This window comes from Sapajus apella, unplaced genomic scaffold (assembly GCF_009761245.1).
Source record: "Sapajus apella isolate SASKATOON/1434 unplaced genomic scaffold, GSC_monkey_1.0 scaffold5, whole genome shotgun sequence".
Lineage (NCBI taxonomy): Eukaryota > Metazoa > Chordata > Mammalia > Primates > Cebidae > Sapajus > Sapajus apella.
This window is the reverse complement of record NW_022436945.1, coordinates 20510783-20532359: the sequence shown is the minus strand read 5'-3', so window position 1 is coordinate 20532359 and position 21577 is coordinate 20510783. Positions and strand designations below refer to the sequence as shown.

General features: G+C 34.3%; 1 protein-coding gene and 1 long non-coding RNA gene across 8 annotated transcripts in view; one reads left to right on the top strand and one right to left on the bottom strand.

Annotated features, from left to right (window-relative positions):
• LOC116548070 overlaps window positions 1-21577 on the top strand; it is an 854356-nt gene that overhangs the window by 488548 nt on the left and 344231 nt on the right. The gene's annotated exons all lie outside the window — the stretch shown is intronic.
• Window positions 1-21577, bottom strand: part of PCDH7 (protocadherin 7) — a 410550-nt gene that overhangs the window by 166762 nt on the left and 222211 nt on the right. For 2 of the 7 annotated variants that reach the window (XM_032273705.1, XM_032273707.1), the window contains exon 4: window positions 21257-21352. The exons of the other annotated variants lie outside the window; for them this stretch is intronic. In XM_032273705.1, coding sequence (XP_032129596.1) covers window positions 21264-21352 — 89 coding nt within the window. In that variant the 3' untranslated portion in view covers window positions 21257-21263. The remainder of the gene's footprint in view (window positions 1-21256; window positions 21353-21577) is intronic. 7 annotated transcript variants of the gene reach the window in all.

Below are 21577 nucleotides of genomic sequence, written 5' to 3'. Positions count from 1 at the left end.
ATATGCTAACTGGAAGACCATTTAGTGTACTTGCATCACAAATTGACTCTGAATTTTCAGGGTGGGTCACATCATTCAACTATTTTTTGTAGATGACAGTGGCCTCCCCATGTTCACCATTTATAATCTTTGTCTTAACTGTAGAGCAGACTTAGAATTGGAAAATTTTTTGGAGAAAATAAAAAAATCCTGCATACAAAAACCCAAAAACCAAAGGTTTAAAATAAATATAACAAGCCAGTTGAATGACTCATATAAAAAAAAAAACACTATGCTAAATTTTCGTTAACAGTCCACACATTTTAGCAATGGCAAATGAAATACTGGTGTTCAGATTAAGAAATATTGGAGCACTAATCATTTCCATAATAGTGATTCTGACAATTAAAGAGAGAAATATTTTAGTTATAAAAAAAATTTTCCTTTTTATCTTGAAGAAGTGATAAGACTGCCATTTAATATCACACAGCCTGAGGCTTCTTAGATGTTCCATAAATGTTAAGTAAATTATAAATAAAGTCATCTCAATATTTTACTGTTCAGATGACCTTTGAAGTTCATCTTTTGAATCATGAATACTTTTTTTTTTTTTTTTGAGACGGTCTCATTCTATTGCCCAAGCTGGAGTGCATCGGTGCAACCACGGCTCATACAGCCTTGACCTCCCTGGGCTCAAGTGATCCTCACATCTCAGCCTTCTGAATAGCTGGACCCACATGCACGTACCACCAGGCATGGCTAATTTTTGTATCTTTTGTTGAGACTGCGTTTTGCCATGTTTGCTCAGGCTAGTCTTGAACTCCAAGACTCAAATGATTTTTTAATGGTGTGCTCATGGTTGATGTAGTTACTTCCAGTCCTTCCTCAAAAGGAGACAGTTTACCTAAAATGTACCACTTACTGTGCATCCTTGTCAAAATGTTCTAAAACAACTGACGAGAATACTTGTTTAAACAGCAAGAGAGAGATTAATTCTGACTCAAAAGTCTTCGGAGCCCAGGGATCTGTAATTTTAATAAAGTGATTCTGATGCAGATGGCTTGAGGACTACATTTTAAAAAACACAGACCAAATTTATGCTAGTTACCAATAAAGCCAGAATTACTGAGCCACGTTACCTGGGACATTTTAGCGAAATAATCCTTCCTGAACTTAATTTACATAAACACACAGCAGGTGTTTGGGTTTATTTTCCTATTGCTTTGCTGCCAGAATTTGCAGAGTAATTGGAGCCTTGCTTTCAGTCTATATGGAGACATTGTTTTATTTTCCCCCTAGATTAAGAAATTTGAATATAACCTGTGCTAGTTCTTAAGATACTGCTTATTATATATGCATTTAGTTCATACAAGCTAGTTAAGAAACTCAGGGTAGTCAAATGTCTTTAAGAGCTAGTGTAGTTTACCTTTCAATTAAATACAGCTGTGACTTCTAAGTGACCTCTGGCAAGGGATTCTTTTGAATATTTCTAGTGATGTGGGTCTAATAACTCTAAAAAGTAGATGATTCTGTGTTTGGATAACCCAAATGACCCTATTGAGCTGCATGTAATATTCCTTCCTGAGACTTTACTTGCTAGACTACAAAATCATTGAGCTGAGAACTGGAAGTGTCATTTGTCTATGAACTCACTCTACATTTCACACATGAGGAACATAAAACTTACACGGACGAAGCAACTTTTCACTACTTTACAGAACTGCATCTGAAAACCTGGACTCCTGATACTTTATACTACAATGATCTATTTTATATATGCTCTGTAGCTACAGAAAATATACTAAACCCTTCAACTGCCTGAAAAATCTAGTTAACAGTTAGTGATGTGTTCTGTGAAACAGTGTTGATTGATTAGAAGTAATTAAAAAAACTTTTCCTTTTGGTTTTCCAAAAAGTAATAAGAGAACAAAAACTGACTGATATTTAAAAGGTATCGTTCAACACATCAAGTATTATTTGTGCCAGGAAGAAAGCAAAACTATCACTTTATCACATTTCTGTGTTGTATAATTTATAATGAAATTCCTAGAGCACAATAGGTCTATTTCAGAACTGATATTAATAAAACCCCATTTATAATGCACATGAAGCAGCAGTATGCACCATACTTAAGAGTTCAGGCTCTGTGGTCTGACCACCAGTATAACACATTGGGTGAGGCCAAATGAATAACTCTAAGCTTCAGTTTCCTCATGTGTAATCAGATTGTTGTGTGGTGATTAAATTAATTAACACATTATTTAAGGAGCAATGTCTGGCATACAGGAAGTGGTAGACAAATAATACTTACCTCTTTAATTTAGGTAAAATCTATCTGCGGAATGAAAGGCTCGGTAAGGTAATTTAAGGGCCTGATGACACAGCTTCTAGGAGCTGTAGATAAGTTTTGACTCCAGCATCCATAATTTAACTGCTATCATTATTTAAAAAAAGGAAACAAAAACTTTAATTTTTGTTCATTTACATAGATAAAAGACACTTTAAAATTATGTATTTAGATCAAATTTTCAACTACATGCATTCTCTCTCTTTCCCATTCTCTCTTACTCTCTCTCTCTTTTCCCATCTCTCTTCCAAGCATGGTTAGATCTTGGGTACTTAGAAGTTACATATACATTTAGAGATGGGGCTGAAGAAATGGCTTCTGTATTTGTTCAACCTCTTTTATTAATCCTTGTTTCATATTGGCTGTCTTCTCTGAATAGTTATAGGAGCCAAACATTTTGCTTCATTTGAGTTAGCAATTTCCTATATTGCGTTCTGTGTGTGTCCTTTAGTTCCTGAAGGATTCACAAAACAGGAACTCTCATTGCCCTGGGAAGCTTTGAGGGGAAAAAAAAATTAAAGAGAAAATCAAGTTTCTTTCTCAACAAGAAATTTGCCACATAGGTGCAGCAGTGTAGTTTCAAGGACAGAAACACGACTGGCATGTCTGAAAATGCCCAGGGACTCTTTATGCATTGTATAGGGGTGACAATCAAAATCTTTAACAAACAGGTATGGCAAGGGCATGGAACATTCAGAATGGACATTGGCTGTAAATAACCAGTAAGTCTAGGCTCTGCATTCTGGCCTAAAACAGCCCTGTCTCTAGAGCTGAAATGGCTCTTTGTTCCTGGTGCAGTGCTTTAAACAAAACCAACTCTCAGTAAATATTCTCTGGCCGAGAGTACATACAAAATGTTATAAAGGGAAGAAAATATTATAATTTCATGCAGGATCCTGAAGCTGTTCCATAAGCTCATAAAAAGTGATAATGTTTGGGAGTTTAACGTATGAATGAGTTGTCCAGAAAGAGAAGACAGAAAAATTGTAACAGGGTAAAGGAAACAAGATGTATACAGGCACATGCCTGCTTGAGAACCTGGAGTTGTCCTACGCTACTATAGAGCATCCTATGCCAGTTTCTGTTTTTCAGTGTTTCATGAGACTTATGTTAACTGAGGTGACATTCTTGTTCACATAGAGGCATGAAAACTGTAAATTGTTAGGCAGTTCTTTATTAAGGCTGGATTCAAAGTAACTGGCAAGTGAACTTAATTAATCTTTCAAAATTCAATGATTAAAATATTAAAATGTTCTTTGTGCACAAAAGAAAATATCCATAATAATGTGTTTAGAAGGTTAAGGGATGTGAAGCAGGGAGCTTAGGGATGATTTCAGGAGATTAAAAAGAAGATTCTGATCATGAGCTTTACTCAAGAACTCTCTAACCTTGGTCTGAAGGCTGAGTTGTCCTTTTTCTAAAAAAAATTCTGCCATAATATCCTTTATATATAACTATAATCAATTTTTTCTATGATCAATTTTTATGTTCTTTTCACTGCATCTTGAATTTGTGCAGGGCAAGGACTCCATATGGTTAATTTTTGTTTTTATTACTGGAAGCTAAACAGTACTCGAAACAGCGTCCACTCAACAAATATTTGCAAAATAGTCACGGAGGAACAGTGGAGACAACAGTGGAGACCACATTGTGTTTATTACTTGGCTTTTAGGGGCACATTTTTAATGAAATCAAGGAGGTACATGTATTCTTTAAATATATATTGAGAGATTTTTCAGTCGATGATACTGAGCTGTGCATACTGGTCCCTCTACTCACAGGGCTTAGTCTCTTGGAAGAGTGAGACATTTAAACCCATTTTTGTATGAGTTATGATATAAGCTATGCTAGAAGTGTGCATGAAGTACACCTCAGCCAGTTCCCATTACTCAATCCAGGGCAAAAGTCGGCAATGATTTGTCTTAATTGGGGGGAGTACTACAGATTGGGCACCAAATGTTCAGACAGAGGCGATGGATACCTCATTTCTTAAATTCTTTGATTCCTATATGAGGTTTGGAAAATGCTACTCAAAATAGTTGGCTCAGAAGGCTTATGTATGTAAATACGCTCAGTTTGAATGTAACATAAATATCATGGGAGAGAGGGAAGAAAATATAACAGCACTTCTCAGATCCCAAGAGCTTCTCTAGAACCCAGTGCTTTTTCTAATAAGATCCAGTGATTTCTACCATTGAAAGTCCACTTCATTTTGTACAACTGTCTGTATTTGCCACCAATCGGAGTCCGTGTAATCTTCCTGCAAAAGCATAAACTATAATTTTAAATAGAGAGAGCAAAGTCGGAAAAATATCATATGCAGACTAACCATTGAAGAAAATAATAATAATAATCATGAGAATTGCTTGATTCTTAATGTGTAGGAAATTCTATTTTGGCCCAATTTTAGAAACTGTCTATTGCTAGCTATTAGGGTCTTTTGTGATTAGGTTTTGAAACTAAGGTCTGGAATTACAATTCATACAAACCAAATAACCAAGAGGATAAAAATCAATTGTTTATGACTGATTTTCTTTTTCTTTTGCAGTGTCAATCATTGCTTTCCCTTCTTGCAATTCAACGTTCTTCTTAGCCACAATTCTTATATGGATTTAAAACATCTTTTTAAGTTATAATTTTTGTGGTAAATTATTTTCACTTTTAATATCCACATTTTATTTATATTGGCCAATTTTAAATATCCATCACATAGAAATAAAGCAAATTTAAAACTAGCTAAGATGTTTAAAGTCTTTAGCACAATTTCATAATTTTGCAACAAGAAAAGTGAGGCATAGAGAAGTTGACATATTGCTTAATTTATTTCCTAAGAAAAAATTAAAATGGTGACTCTTAGTTTCCATTTTGATGCTCTTCTTACTAAATTATATTTTTTCACAATAATAATAGGATTTTGTCCTTTAAAGCAATTTTGATAACCTAGATTTTCATTTCGGCTTTAATAGCAATTTGTTGCATGGTCTAAGAAGACTTATTCCCTATTTACAACAAGGTCAAGTCTCAACATAGTTTTGTTTCAACAACTGACAATATGGAAACTTTGGGTCAAAGTTGGTAAAGAGTCTGTATGTGATTTTCTCCTTCCAGTTTTTCTTGAAAGTTAGAAGAAAAGCACATCCCTGCTTACTCAGTTCATATTCCACTCCCCTCAAAAAAAAAAAAAAAAAAAAAAAAAGACAAAGAAAATCCATCCAAAAATGTGTTTCTCTTCCTTTACTTTCATACCAAAAGGCCTCCGAATTTTTCTTGTAATTTAAGAGCTATTGCTCTGTATTTTGGGGCTAACATATAAAACCACCATGAAACACTTTACGGATATTAAATTTTGTCACAGAAACAATGACACCTATCTCTCATGAATCATTAAATGAATCTAATGAATATATTTTCGTCCTGAACACCATTATGGATGGGAAAAGAATGTAACATGCTTTTAATCCAATCGAGACATTTAAGTATGTATGACTCAAAGTTCAAATGGTAAGTTATAACTTAAATAGAAATTCTGACAGTGTTGTTCTTGCTTGCAATAATATATGCTGATTGGAGAACAGCGCTTTACAATTACTTGGAGAGTAACTTCCAAGCTCTGACATCTAACCAGCAGCAGTCAAGAATCTGCAATGAAAATCCTTTGATTTAAGCAGCCCTTGCTTTGGAAATCTGATGAGTTATACTGCTGATGGTCAGAAGCAGCATAGCATGTTTAACAAGGCCAGGTTACCTACCTAAATCATCTTGTGTGCACTGAAGATTAATTATCCTGAAAATTCCAAGAGAAAAATGCATTTTCACTCTGCCGAAATACTGTTAGATGAAAATGGCCAACCTGTCTGAATATTGTTTGAAGATTATCCATAATAACTTGGCTAGGGCTGCTTCTGAACATAGGAAAATACTGTCTTCTTTAAAAAAATATTTTAAACGTTTTCTACTTGAAATACTACAAAACATCAGGTATTATTTTGCTTTTGATGGCAAGAAACAGATGCAAGAACAGAGAAGGCAAAAATATCTAACATGACCATTTCCAGTTGACAAATTTTGTACTTTCTTTAATTTCTTTAAGGCTGGTATAGAATCAGAAAGAAACCTAATTTGCACTGGAAGATTCAACAGCATGACATAACATCTCTTGTGAGACATAAATGCTTAGAATTGTTAAAATCTTTTGTTTGCATGATTGGTGAAAGGTGACTTGATATCTTATCATGTGATCTGTAGAGGAAAAAGCTTGAAGAAAAAGCGGAGGCTTGATAAATACTCTAGTCAAACAAATTTAACATAAAATTATTTTGATAACAGTTATTCATTGTACTTTACAAAAGGCTGGAAAAATTAAATTTCATGTTCTCTAAAATTAGCCATCAATTTTTTAAATGTCATCTTATATAACTAGAATTACAAAAATACAAATTATTTAAACAATTCATATATCTGCATGCTTTGGTTGAACCAAATCACTTTATCTTCCAGTTGTGAGTCAGGTATAAACATAAATTTACATTGCAGAAAACGTTTCTCACATCTATATAAATTAATGCATAATTAAAATAGAAATTGCTGTACCTTAAAGACCATGTACTAAATACACCACACAAGAATTGCAAATCATATTAGAATATAAACCAACAGAAATAAAGAGTTGCCAAATTTAAAATAACTGAATGTAAGCTAATTAACATATATTCATTTCTCATAGATTCTAGAGCATGCCTGCCTTAAGTGCTTTGTGTGAAAAAGCATGGCACAAAATGTGAATTAAAAAGTAAGCACTCAAGCAAAACTTACAGCAATAACTCTGAATATCCCTTACTTTCCCTAAAATAAAATCTTAGTCAATGGAATAGAAAGTACCTCTCTACTCACCAAAATTGGGAACAACATTAAAAAAACAAACAGAAAACAAACAAACAAACAAAAAACCACGTAAGTAGTTCATCTGTAAAATGGGGAAAAGGGAAGGACTTTTTACTTTGTACATGAATTGCCTGAATGAGTAGAAATGGAAGCAGAACAATTTCATTGCCATCTATTAAGCGCTGGTACTTCTAGTACTTCTAACTCTGTTGTCCAAAGCTCTGAAACTGTACATCTTCTGCTGCCATTTCTGCCCACCCCAGGGAAGTTTTGCTTTAAAAAAAGAAGTCTATTTGTGCTCCTCATATGCAAATATATAAAAAATAAAATGCAGCATGTCCCCAAATAAATAAAACTACTACTGCTGAGGAAGCTTAACATATCCTGTCACATCCCCTATGGCAAACTAAAGCTGTGAATAAGACATTCCCCAAAGAAAATGAATTCTGAAGCACCAAGTAGATTCAGCTGTATGCCATATTGGAATAAGATCATATAATTTAATGCTAATAGAAAATGCAATATTTTTTACAAAGCCAAATTATATGTATTTACTGACGACACATCAAGGGAGCAGGATAAGACGTATGTGTTTGAAATAGAAAGATAATATGTCTGTGTTTAATATATTGTAGGAATTGTCCTGGAATGGTTCATCCATGTAAAAATATGGCCCCTCTGATACTGCCAAGAACCATCAGACTTGGAGTCATCTTCTGAATTCAGTTTTGTTCTTAAGAGTTGAGAAAGGCTTCAACTCATGTCAAAATTTCCCTCGGCTTGAAAAATTATTTCGGAAATGAGAAAAAGGGGTAGTTCACTTGGTTGCGCGTTTCCTCTTTTTCTCCTTTTTGCATTCCACTCAGATTTGGCAGATATCATAAATCCTAAAATGCATAGCCTATACCATCTTACTCCTTATGAGCTATAAAAAATGCAGGAATATGCAGCCACTCCATTTGCATCGTAATAGGAAAAAAATTTAACTAGCAGATTAAGTTCTATCAATTCAATCTAACACGTAGCATAGGGTCAGGCACAAAGGAAGTATTCTGTACTATTATTCACTGTTAGGTAAAATTAATTGCCACTATTTTTATAAAAGTTTATTATCATGATGCAAATATATACTTGGTTTTAAGTAATCATGGAAAGCTCAGAAAACTTCATAATTTAGGCTCGCCAATAGTGAGAGGAAACATGTATATAGGCACTGAGAAGACAGTATACTTCAGGGAGACAACTTGCCAAAGGTAGAAAGAACTATAAAATCTCCAGTGGCTTCTAAGCTTCAAAACATATTCTTAGTCAACATATGGCATGTTATTTTATACTTAGAAGTCTTCTTTTTGATTGATTAGATTTAGGCCAAAAGCCAGAGGGATCTGTGAGTCAGCCCCTATCACATCTTCCTGATTACTGTTACCATTAGCCAAGGTTTGAGTTTCATATGATGGCTTCAATAGTGTACCGATGGCATACCCCTTCTGTGTTTCTCACTCTAACAGAAACCGTAATGAACTTTACCTCACACGCTTCCTATGATTGGCAAATAATACTGATGACAACGTGACTAAGTCCTCAGGCTTTTTACCTTCCTGGTGAAAGCCCAGCTGAGATGTTGCCACTTCAGCAGAAATAAAGAAAAACAGGGTCAGTTATCAAGATAAGTACTAATATGAAGTCAAGGCTTTTACTGTAGTCTCAAATGTATCAACACCTCACTTATATATAATTGCCACTTGTCAAAATTATTTTTTTGAGACTGAGTCTCATTCTGACAACCAGGCTGCAGTGGCATGATCACGGCTCACTGCAGCCTCAACCTCCCAGGCTCAAGTGATCTTCCTGCCTCAGCCTCCAGAATAGCTGGCACTACAGGGCACCACCATATCTAACAATTTTTTAATATTTTATAGCAATGGAATCTCCCAGAATGGTCCCAAAATCCTGAGCTCAAGCAATCCTCTCACCTCGATCTTCCAATTAGAATGCTGGGATTATAAGCATAAGTCACTGCGCCCATCCTAGAATTACACTTTTAACTAACCATCTTTCCACTTCAATTATAAACATACATACGTGCTTCAGTGCATGCACACACAGGTACATATAGGCTTTAAATAATTTGAAGGTTAGAAATTTAAGAAAAGTATTACATAGGCTGCCCAACTTGAACGAGTCTAGCTGATACACCTTGACTTGGGCTCTGTAATAACTTCCCATTACAGTGGCAGGAGTTTTGCCATAATTTTGTTATATTTCTGGAATTTCTATCAATTTGAGAGTCATCTGCTTATTAAGCATTTATTTAACTGCAGAAATCTCTGTTTTAGGACCCTAATGGTCTTTCATACATAAGAATTCAATTCAGTGTGTTTCTTCCAAGAGCAATTCAAGTCATTCATAAATAAATGTGCATTTGTTCAACAGGAATCTGTTGCGCTTGTTATTAAGCTCCAAAGATGTGCATTAAATCGAGGTAAGTGTTGACTAAGGGAAGGGAGAGGTAGATTACCAATGATGAAAAATATATCACTTTTTAAGTAAGAGATCAATGGGAGAGATTAGCGTTAGTAAACTTAAATGCTTGAAAGTTATTGAGACAAAATTTCAAACATCTCCTTATGGGCACATTCTGTCTGACCAAAACAACAGCAGACAACTTATCCATACTTGCTACAACAGGTGGGATGAGTTGACTCTTTTTGCAGCTTAACGATGGCAGTAAAAACAATGAGGTGGCACTAGTTCAGTAGACCCATAGAAAAGCTGCATGCAAATGAAGCTATATCAATTGGCAATAATCACATGTAGAAAGCAACCACCAATATTACATTTTTTAAATAATAAAAACAAGAAGTCAGGGCAAAGAAGGCTATATTTTTGATAGATTTAGATATGTTTTGATCAAAATTAAACTATGACTAGGTGCCAAGGTTTTATGATATCTTTTTATAAGCTACTTCAATCAAATTTTAGTAAGATACAATATGAATGAAACTCATTAATTTTAAAAAAGTATTATTAAGAATATAGTAAACACTTTGTACACATTTCCATCAAAGAAATAAGTGACTATATTCATTTGACAAGAGAACATCTGCTGAGAGAGAAAACGGTCTCTTACAGATGTATAAATCCACATATTTTAATTTCAAGATCAAATAACAATTGTCTTCTTTTCTTCTTAATTCACATATTTTAGTCACCTAGACTCTTTAATGAAATCAGCTCTAATGTTTTACATTCTATATTCACAGAGAGAGCTAACAAAGTTTACTCAGATTAAAACATAAGACATCTTAAAACTAAATTTTATTTCACATTTCCTCAACTCAGTAGATATATTTTTGGTCTCGTTTATAGTCCTACTGTTATTTTCTCATTTCATATTGCATAAAATCAGGTGAATGAAACCGAGGTTCACATGAGAAATGAAAAAGGTCTTCCTAACAGCTAGAATTAATTTGCATCTGTAATACTCAGGCAAGTCCTGAAACAGAAAATAAGACTCAAAAGAAGATACATAATATTTTGGTTAACTAATATTTTAGAATGAATAGCTGTCACCTAATTTTTAATTCTTAAACTGTGATTGTTCCTCTAACAGTTAGCATAAAATATATACTATAATTTCTTCCCCAGATCTTTCCCATGACTATTATGTAAGAGTCCACTAGAAGATTCTTCTAAAAACATGGCTATGCCAAAGGAATTCCACTCACAATAAGCAGGAGGTAGCATTTTGTTCATTCATGAACTACCTGGTTTATTGGTGTGTCTACATTACATGACCTAGCCATAGCCAATTCTCATTTTCTAATTCATTCCCAAAAGCACTTCTCTAAGCTCACCTATATAGAGAATCCTATTTTAATGGCAAAATATTCTATTGCATCCATTATCCACGGTCCTTACTTGGAGGTAGCATCTCCACATTGCACTGGGGAACTGATACTTTTATAAATCAGTAGGAAATCTTTCCTCCTTCCTTATTTCTCTCCCCTCCTTCCCTCCTTCCCTTCCCTCCTCTCTCCCTTCCTCCTTCCCTCTTTCTTTCCTTTTCTAACTATTTATATAATTTCTGCATGAACCATTGGGAACCTAATGTATGTTACTATGTTATCATTTCACAGGTGAGAAAATAGAACACAGAGTGGTCAGACTATCACAATTTAATAAATGGAAATCCTGTGTAAGCACTTGGCTGTCCAAGACACTTACTCATTAAGTATATATCCTCTTTCATTTAGGATTTTGCTAAATAAAATGGAAGCTCTAAATTATTAATTCAAAGTGGAAGAGACAAATACATAACAACTACCTACCAAAATAGATGAACAAATTTATAGCTCTGTAAACTAAAATAAAAGGCAACTTCACTTGCAGTTTAAGTATCTAAGTTTTATTACTTTATTTTATAAACTAAATCCTTACATGTTATGGTCATAGGCACTAATGTGGTTCTTTAAAATTGATTTAATACCGTCAGGCTTCTGGAAGAAAATACAGTCTATACATTTTACTTATAAATATTATATTCATGCAACTGCAGGCAACAGTTTTGTACTGTTTTTGTACAAACTCTAGTCATGCCAAAGTAAAATCTGTAACATGTAATAATAATAGGACATGTTTACTTTTGCCAAAAATCCTCTGTGATAAGAAGTTATACTTTTCAATTGTACTTTTTTTTCTAAAAAGGTATAATTCATCCAATAAGACAAGACAATATATATGTCTGATATTTGGACTTTATGAGAGCCCAGAAAATAGTTCATAACTTTAATTGGTAATGGTGCTGCATAAATCACACATTTCCTTAGAGTAAGCCACTCTGATGTTTTACAGTTATTTACAATAAATCGTTGGATTACAAAAAGACCTTCTGATTGCTAAAATCTTCCTTTTAGTGCCCCTCAATTTATGAGCAAATTTCAAAAACCATCATTCTTATTATTGAATCTCATAAATACAATCGCAGGTAAAAGCTAAACATATATTAAAGCATCACTGAAGCCCTTGAATTATAACTTCTTTGAATAATCTAGTGATTTCTATACCAAGTTGTAGATGATTCAATACTTTCTTAAACTTTCAGAACCATTTAATTTTGCTAATCTGGTGCTTTAAGCTTCACCCTATTGAAAAGACAAGCTGGCTCCTCCACCCCTACCAAAGGGCTAGCAAATATTGCTTTGCTTAAAATGGATGTTATTATCTACTAAGCAAAATGTTTTTATGCTTTATTTGTTCATGATACTTTTTATTTTCTTAATAATTTAATCTTAAATTTATAATAAGAGAATTTGATTTTGTCTTTTCTGGTCACTATTTCAATAATGGTCACAGTCTATTTACAAAATGACCGGTTTGCTTTTTCTTGGTTAATTTAGATAAATATCAAAATTCTTTAAAAGAAACAAAACGCTACATTATGTCCCATAATCATTTATTTCAGTTGCAAACTACTTCAATTTCCAGATTGAATTAATTTATTTTGTTAAAATATTATAAAAATTTTAGAGTGTTTTGCCAAAAATACATGAAAATTTTTTTCTTAATGTTATTCTAAAAACTAAAAGTGGACTGTTAAGATTTTTATTAGGTGAAATACATTTTATTATCTGAAGTTATTATTTAAATCTCCATAAGTTATTAATTATCATTTAAATAAATCATTTAAATAATTATCATTTAAATAAATACATCATGTATGGATATATTTCTTTTGCTATTATAATATCCTTATTACACCATTAAGGTAACATCAACGACCAGAATAGTTTGTGTTTTCTTTGATAAATATTTGACATAATGCTATGATTACATGCCACTCACATATGCATGAAATATATTTTGGAAATATAAAGAAGAGCTAATCTGCCTGGTTAATTATATGAGACATCTGCAGATGGGCCCTTGGTTTCTTTTCACCTTCAGTAGATTTAATTTCTTGTGTTTCCACTCCACTGGCAAACTATCTAGCTAACCAACCAAAAGTTAAGAGTCTTTTTTTAAAAAACTGTAACTTCCTTCCTCACTGATTCTTTTCATGTGCATATAGTTTGTTCTGCCTGGTTTTGATCTACCTTTTCCACTCCTTCCTCTCTTATATAAATACCTTCTATCTATCACTGTTTAGCAGATATTTTCAGTCTTTGAAGCATAATGACAAGTTTTTTAAGTTCAAGTACCATAAAACATATTCAAATGATTTGAACAGTGCCTCATGTCTCGTTCATACTGAGGCTAAAAATATTTGGAAATGATCCACTAACTTAATATGATCCAGCAGAGTTAACAGTAAAGCAAATTAATATGTTAGCTGAAAGTAACTTTTCCATTGATTTCCACGATAAAATTAGAACTTCAGTCCCCTGGAAGAAAATTTCTTAGGGACATATACAAAAAGGCTCTTACAATGTAAAGCTTATTTAATTAATATATTTAAAAACATACAATATGCAATGTCCTTTTGAGAACTAGTTCAGAAATAAGAAGAAAATCCATTAATAGTATGGTGCTTTATTGGGGAAAAAAATCTTTGAAAATAAATGATCCAAAACACCTTTTAAACCAATCACCCCACCCAATGTCAATTTTTGTTCCTATTATATAAAGGGAGATCAGTAAAACTGTTGCATTTCAGCCAAGCTTATCCTCATGAAAGTGTCACAATTTCAAAATCAGATCCACATTTCCTGGTTGTTTTAAAAATATTTTCTTGCATTTTCTTTATTATTTGATTACACTGGCTTATGTTGTTATTATACTCAACTAAGATCATAAACAGTTAAAATCGTGAGTAATATTTCCTATTGGTGTCCGAGGACATTTTTTCTCCTGTCAAATAAATAATACTCCATTACCATCAGCTAATGTGCTTGTGTTTACAATTCTCTTTATTTAATTGAGGTCCGTTGTCCTGATTAGAGTGGACGGGCAAGCTTAAATAATGATGGTTGAGTCTGGTTAACGTTTATGATTGGACATCTTTGGTAACTTGCTCTGTTTTATTTGTTATAAACTCTAGTGGTGCTAAAATCTGTGGCGACCAGAGCCATGAGACAGTGGTAATAAGCTCATGTTATGCAGCTCCCAATTTTAAATAGGAATATATATATATATATATATATATATATATATATATATCCTTTTACTGTTTTTACTTCTGGCAAGAATTGTTAGTAGATTACAAAGAATATTTATAATGTCAAGCTTTACAAAGGGATGCTGACCTCCATGTTCCTCCAGGAACACAGCAGGCTATGCTACCTAGTGTTTTTCTGTTTCTTCTATACAAAATTGGTTGTTTGTCTTCCTGTTTCATCCTTCTGATTCAAGACAAGTAGTGCATCCAAGGATGCAAAAGAAAGCCTCAACTCACCAAGATCTGTACTTTAAAGCAAGCTACTAACATTTGGTTACTCTGGACTGAGATTCAGAAAATCCGGATCACAAGTGTCTCACTAAGTGACCTTGAAAAAGTTAACTAGATTTCAAAAGGAAATTTTCATAATCCCTACCAGCTAAAATACTTTATGATTCCATGTGAATGCTTTATGTTCTATACCTTAATAAGTTGGAAATAATCATTAAATTACTTTTGCAAATGATCTTTATTCTAGCTTTTATTACAGTCAGTTATACTTCAATAAAAAGTAACATTCAAAATGAAGACACAGAGTATAGTCTATAGATAACAAAAAAAGTGAATTCCACAAATGAGGATTAGTAGCTTTTTCTTCACAAAGGCAGCTTTGGTAAGGTAAAGCACTTCACTAGAACACTACAGCAGTGGCTAACAAGTAAAAGACTTACTTTAAAATTCTAAACCATCAATTCCAATAAAATCTTTGATAATTATATCACCAAATCCAAGTACAAAATTATTGATATTATTATGTCTGATAGTTATTACGGAACCACAGACAACTAGCATTAGAATTCATTTTAACTAAATTGCTATCTTATGAGGTCCTTTAACAATGGCGTTGGCCTGGTACTGTGGCTTACACCTGTAATCCCAGCACTTTGGGAGGCCAAGGCAGGAGGATCACTTGAGATCAGGAGTTTTGAGACCGTCCTGGTCAACATTGTGAAACCCTGTCTCTACTGAAAATACAAAAATTAGCCACATGTGGTGTGTGCACCTGTAATCCCAGCTACCTGGGAGGCTGAGGCAGAAGAATCCCTTGAACCCGGGAGGCAGAGATTGCAATGAGCTGAGATTGCGCCACTGCCCTCTACACTCCAGCGACGGAAAGAGACTCCATCTCAAAAATAAATAAATAAATACATACGTAAAAACAGTGGCCTTGAGAAACTGTCAGGCAAACTAAATTTTAACATCTTTAAGGATGCAGATTTCACAACACAGACTATTCTGTGTATCAACCTTTACTGAGCATTTTCTATAGTAATACATTTTATTCTTATGTGAAGTCAGTCTTTTCCCCACGTTATCCTATTGGCTTTCAAGCTGCTATTAGGAATCACAAAGAATGAGTTGAATCCCTCATCTCTCTTATGAGTTAAATTATTCCAAGTATCTAAAGTGGCTGTCCTCTTCTCAACCCGTCTTCCTTAAAAGAACCAGCTTCCTGGATTCATGTATTTTTAAGCATAAGGATCATCTGTATATACCTCAAACAAGGAAAAACATAGAAATTTAAATATTATAATAATCACCAAAATCTTTCTTTTTGAATGAGAAGCATTCTCAGACTTTATGATACAAGTTTGTGACATAAGAGGTAATGGTCACAGCACTCCATGCCACTCAGTCAAAGCGAGCTCTCAGACTCCTTTCCAAGAGATAGCTTCAGAAAGAAAAATAAGTCAACACATGTTACCACTAAAGACTACATCCGTGATTTAGCTCAGTCTCCTTATTTTGCAGCTGAGGAAACCCTGCTCCAGGAAGGCTAAATATAGTTTCTTGGCAAACCTAGAACAAAATCTCAATTTATAAAATTCCTAGTCCTCCATATTCTGTAGAAAGTTGGGTTTTACTTTAAAAATTTTAGTCCAAATCTCTCGTTTAAATGACATTAGTGAGGTCTTGGGAGGTTAAGTGATTAATCCCTGTCTTCTATGATACTAAAAGACAAAGTGAAAGGTATCAAATCGATCATGTTCATATGGCATACTCCTTCAACAGCAGTGATAGCAAAGCAGGTACCACTTCCCTCTTGTTTTAAGAATATGGCCTAAATATCTTACATATAATCAAATATCTAAAGGGTATTCCTTTGGAAACTGAATGTCAAAAAGCAATATACTCATACAATGTACAAAGAAACGTTTAGTACCATAGAGAAAAAATTTACATCAGCCCTGGAGCACCTGAGAATACTGTATAAAGTCAAACAATATAATTACCATATGGAAGACCTTCATTAAGATTATATAGGTTCATAATATATGAAGCACATTTGAAAATGGAAGTCTTGGGTAGGATCAGAAAAAAAGAGATGTGGCATAAAAAGTGTTCTCTGCCAGAAAATTAATTAAATTTCTTAGTTCTGGAAAAGGCCATATATTCTGCATAGACACTCCCTGAAAGTCAGATCTGCAGATCTTGCAGAGTGTGCTGTAATCTACTTGCAAATAGGACGCACCAAGGAATACTGACGGCAATTTGGCATTTCTAGGAGTTCCCATAAATGAAGAATTTACTCTGCAGTAAATTCTGTTAGGGAAAGCACAGGTCTGATAGCTCTTGCTTTACACACCTTTTAATCTTATTTGCTCTATTCTGCCCTCCATGTAAAAATATACTATATCATTATACATGAGATCATATTATCGGTCAGTCAAGTCAATTACTTGCATTCAAAAAATAGATTTTGTTTGGTTTTGCTTGTCTTTTACTTCCACTGATGTTATTATCCACTTAAGGATATTATATTTTGTAGTGTGAAATTTTTTAGAATGATGAATGGACTTCTTAGGCAAAGATACACCTCAGGCACCCAACTCGAACTAAAATACGTATTAAAGTAAAAAGTAAAGACTGAAAATCTTTCTTCAAATGCTATTTTAAAAAATAATTGTTTCATACATACTTGTATTTATATACTGTATCCTACATAAACCACACCTCTAAGAAATTCATGTCAAAGCCATATGCAGCTTTAAACTGTACGTTTCTTTTTTTCTATGGAAGGTGCTCAAATGAAATTGCTAGTTTCTTCAAGCTGACCAAATATAAGAATATACACTGTGGGAGCCCATGTTGAATTTCTTGTTTTGGGCAAGACCATTTTCACCAACTAAGAAAATGAAAATAACCAGAATACTAAAAGTATTTGCAACCAAGTAACATAGAAAAATTAGAAAGACTGGGGCTATAAACCAAAAAAGAGTATTTGGAGAGACATTAGATCTCTAGATATTATGACATAATGTCTGTCTGAATTTAGGTCTAGAAATACTTTCATTTAAAAAAGAATTAGAAATTATTCTGTGCTTCCAAAAGGGAAAACCAAGATAACTGGATTCAAGAAACAGGAAGCTTGATTTAGCTCAATATAAGAAAAAGCTAGAAAGTCAAAGATGTCCAAAAGAGGAACCACCTCTGGTCTTTGCATCCCTGGAATTATTCAAGTGGGGATAAGCAAGTCTTATAAACTGTTAAGCGATGCATGCACAATCTAAAACAAATTTGTTGACCGTTAATCTCTATCCACTCTTAAAATTTCATGACTAATTCAGCACACACGTATTCTATGCTTCAGGCACTCTACATAAAGAAAAATAGATGTATGACGATACTATTATGTGTAAAACTAACAGATTAGTTAGTGTTATGAGTATCTTGGTAGAGAATGCGGGGGGAGGGATATTTGGACTTAGTTTCCCAGCAAGCCCTGTCTCAACGGTATTCTCTAGGCACAACTATTTTAGTTCTAAAAGACTGTATCGTGCTCTCAAGAAAACTGTTGTCACAGAAAACTTCCTAAAAACATACACTGTACACAAATAAATGCATCTTAACTTGCCCTTTTGCTTTCCAGTCATTTTACCTCAAAGGCTTTTCTAAGAATGAGGAAACACAAACTCGAAAAAACCTTCTTTCTTTCTAACTGCATTGATTTTATTTTCCCTCTTAATTTTAATTCATATTCTTTTTTTTTGAGACGGAGTTTTGCTCTTGTCACCCAGGCTGGAGTGCAATGGCACTATCTTGGCTCACCACAACCTCCGCCTCCTGGGTTCAAGCAATTCTCCTGCCTCAGCCTCCTGAGTGCCTGGGACTACAGGCGTGTGCCACCATGCCCAGCTAAGTTTTGTATTTTCAGTAGAGATGGGATTTCACCATGTTGACCAGGATGGTCTCGATCTCTTGACCTCGTGAATATTCTTTTAAAGTCCTTTCAGTGTTTGTGGCTTTTAATGACACGTTTCCTTCATTTTTTTACTCCTCTTAGATTCACTTTCCACAAGTTGTTTTGCTTCTTTTTTCTCAAAGATTTTTTTTTTTCTCCTTAATTTGGCCTCTTTTCCTTAACTACCTTTTTACTTATCCACTGTTTTCCTTTTGTGGTAAACTCATACAACTGTTTTCCTATTCAAGCATATTCCCTTTATTTTCTTATAATCTCATGTATAATTTTTGTAATTTCCTTTCCTCATATCTTTAAAAATTTTTGTTTAAATTTTCTTCTTTCTGTGTGAGCTATACGTATTTCTGTGCTTCCCTTCCTGCTATTAGATTTGATAAATGTTACAAGATTTGAATTATCAATTTCTTTTTCTGGGGATGCAATTATTTTATATTGACTCAGTTTGTGGTTACGGGTCTTAAATCTGAAGAGAAATTATAAATTATTTGTTATAGAAAATATCTTGAGTAATCTATGAATCTAATAATGGTCAAGAGCAACAAACTAAGAAGGGAATAAAAACAAAGTACAGGGAAGTATGGGTGAGGGGAAGCGTCCATGTTCACATGAAGAAGATGAATGGCTCTTTTGTAAACATTCATTCATTTAATCAACATTTAGTGAGTAACAAATACTGTGGACATTGAAGAGCTCGTAAAAGTTAAGGCAGGCCGGACACAGCTGCTCACGCCTGTAATCCCAGCACTTTGGGAGGCTGAGGCAGGTGGATCATGAGGTCAGGGTTCAAGACTAGCCTGGCCAACATGGTGAAACCCTGTCTTTACTAAAAATTCAAAAATTAGCTGGGCATGGTGGCGCGTGCCTGTAATCCCAGCTACTCAGGAGGCTGAGGCAGGAGAATTACTTAAACTGGGACCCGGGAGGCAGAGGCTGCAGTGAGCAGAGACTGCACCACTGCACTCCAGCCTGGAATACAAAGTGAGACTTTGTCTCCAGAAAAAAAAGAAAAAAAAGAAAAGATAAGGTAGAAATATTGACCTCTAGTAACTCAGAGTTGAGCATGAATGAGAGTACTGTTTTCCTGGGGAGAAATGGGGAGAAGCTATATAAGGCGTGTCCCACATTGGTCAATCCTGAGTAATCTTGGCCCCTCTTGACTTCGTCAAGTCTGAGTTTTCTTACCTATTATATAAAATGAATAATAATTTCTAACTCATAGTTTCTTTGTGCATATGAATTAAGGAAATGGAAGTGAAACTCATTAACACTGTGCCCATACACAATAAATCCTCAGTACATGGTTGCCTTTATTATTTTTTGTGTGTGAATTTTCCAAATAGGCACAGGTAAAGTGCCTTCCAGATGGAGAGACCTAACCGTGCAAAGGCCTGTGGACATGAAAGATTGCGCCCTCTGAGAAAGATGCAGAGCACAGAGCGCAGGGTGCATTCAAGGTTAAAACATAATATAAAGACAAGAAATGTGGGTAGAAGTGAGATCATGAAAGATACTCAATGATCAGAGCTTTATCTAATAGAAAGCTATACATTTCTAAGTGAAGATTAATGGTCCAGACTAACATTCATTACCTTTCCAATTTCTCCAGTATTCCAACACACTCAAATACAGTGAAAAAATGAAATACGATCTTTTAATCTTCGGTGAAAATGCATGTAAACTGAAATGCTTTGCTTTGTTTGTGCGCACAGAGAAGTCTTAATTATGCTACTATTTTAAAGAATGCTACAAATAATGCTGCTATACACATGCGCACCCATAGACACACTATTTTTCTAAGTCATCTGCCAAGAATCTTCCTAGCCCAAAGGTAGCATTTTAGTCATGTGTCTTAACCTGAGAGAGTCACAACACTGTAATGTAAAGTCTGATACATCAAAACAAGCCCCTGCAGGAGCTGGGAGGACTCGTTCGGCTAGTGAAGAAAGAAGTCATGAAGGCGGGTGTTTCCTGGTGAGTGTTCATTTTTACAGGTTATGACTGCTGGAGTTTGAGCCCTAAGGGCCTAGCTCCTTTCAAAATATAGCACCCTGAGTGAGGGATATCTTGCACTGAATCAACAGTCCCCTCTCTCTCCTTCAAATGCCACCAGCTGAGTTGACAAAGAAAGTTGCAGAAAGTAATTAGCATGCATTCAGCTCTCACATCGGAATGGCATAGCTTTGTCGGGTATTTAGATTCATTTGAACTAGCTTATACCTAATTTTCTATAACCTGATGAGTATTATAATTAAGTGCATAAAATTTTGTGCAGTGCTTCTGAAGATGCAAATGTCATTAAATTTTGAAATAAAATTCACAGGAATATTCCTGTTTTATACTTTCAAAGGTATGTTATGTAACAATTGTTTGTAGAATGTTGAAAGTGGCATATTCATATACACAAGTTTCATTTCTTTTAAATATATTTTGTTGAAGAAACTGCATAGCAACTTTCCCTGAGAATTATATCATTAAATCTTCTAAACTGTTTACATTTAGAAAAATCTACCACTGTGTAGGGATTTAGGTAATGCATAACATAGTGAAATATATAAATTCAAATTGAACAATTCTTCCATACGGAAGGGTCTGTGTAGTGGATGAAGATTATCTTGTAAATGTAAAAGAGAAAGACTATTAATGGAGAATGCAGAAGAGGGGCAGCTACACTGTTTCATGAGAACCACCATACCTGTTGATTAATGGAGAGGCCTTAACAGCACTCTTCTTCCATGCGTCTTGCCATGAGGAAAGGGGAGGAAGGGAAAGGTAGTGATGGCAGCAACACCTGGGGAAGGGAGATGGGGAAATATGTAAAGGGAAAATCAGCAGCCCCCTACACAATGGTGTCCATCCTCAGACCTCGCCAATAAAATAACTTCCGAAAACCCTGAGCTTGTTTTCTTTCTTCTTTTTTTAAAATCTATATAAATTTCAAAGACAATCTAAACAAATTCCTATTTTGAAATGTGTTACTTTGAACAGTCTTACTACTATAATTCTCCAAGTCCAG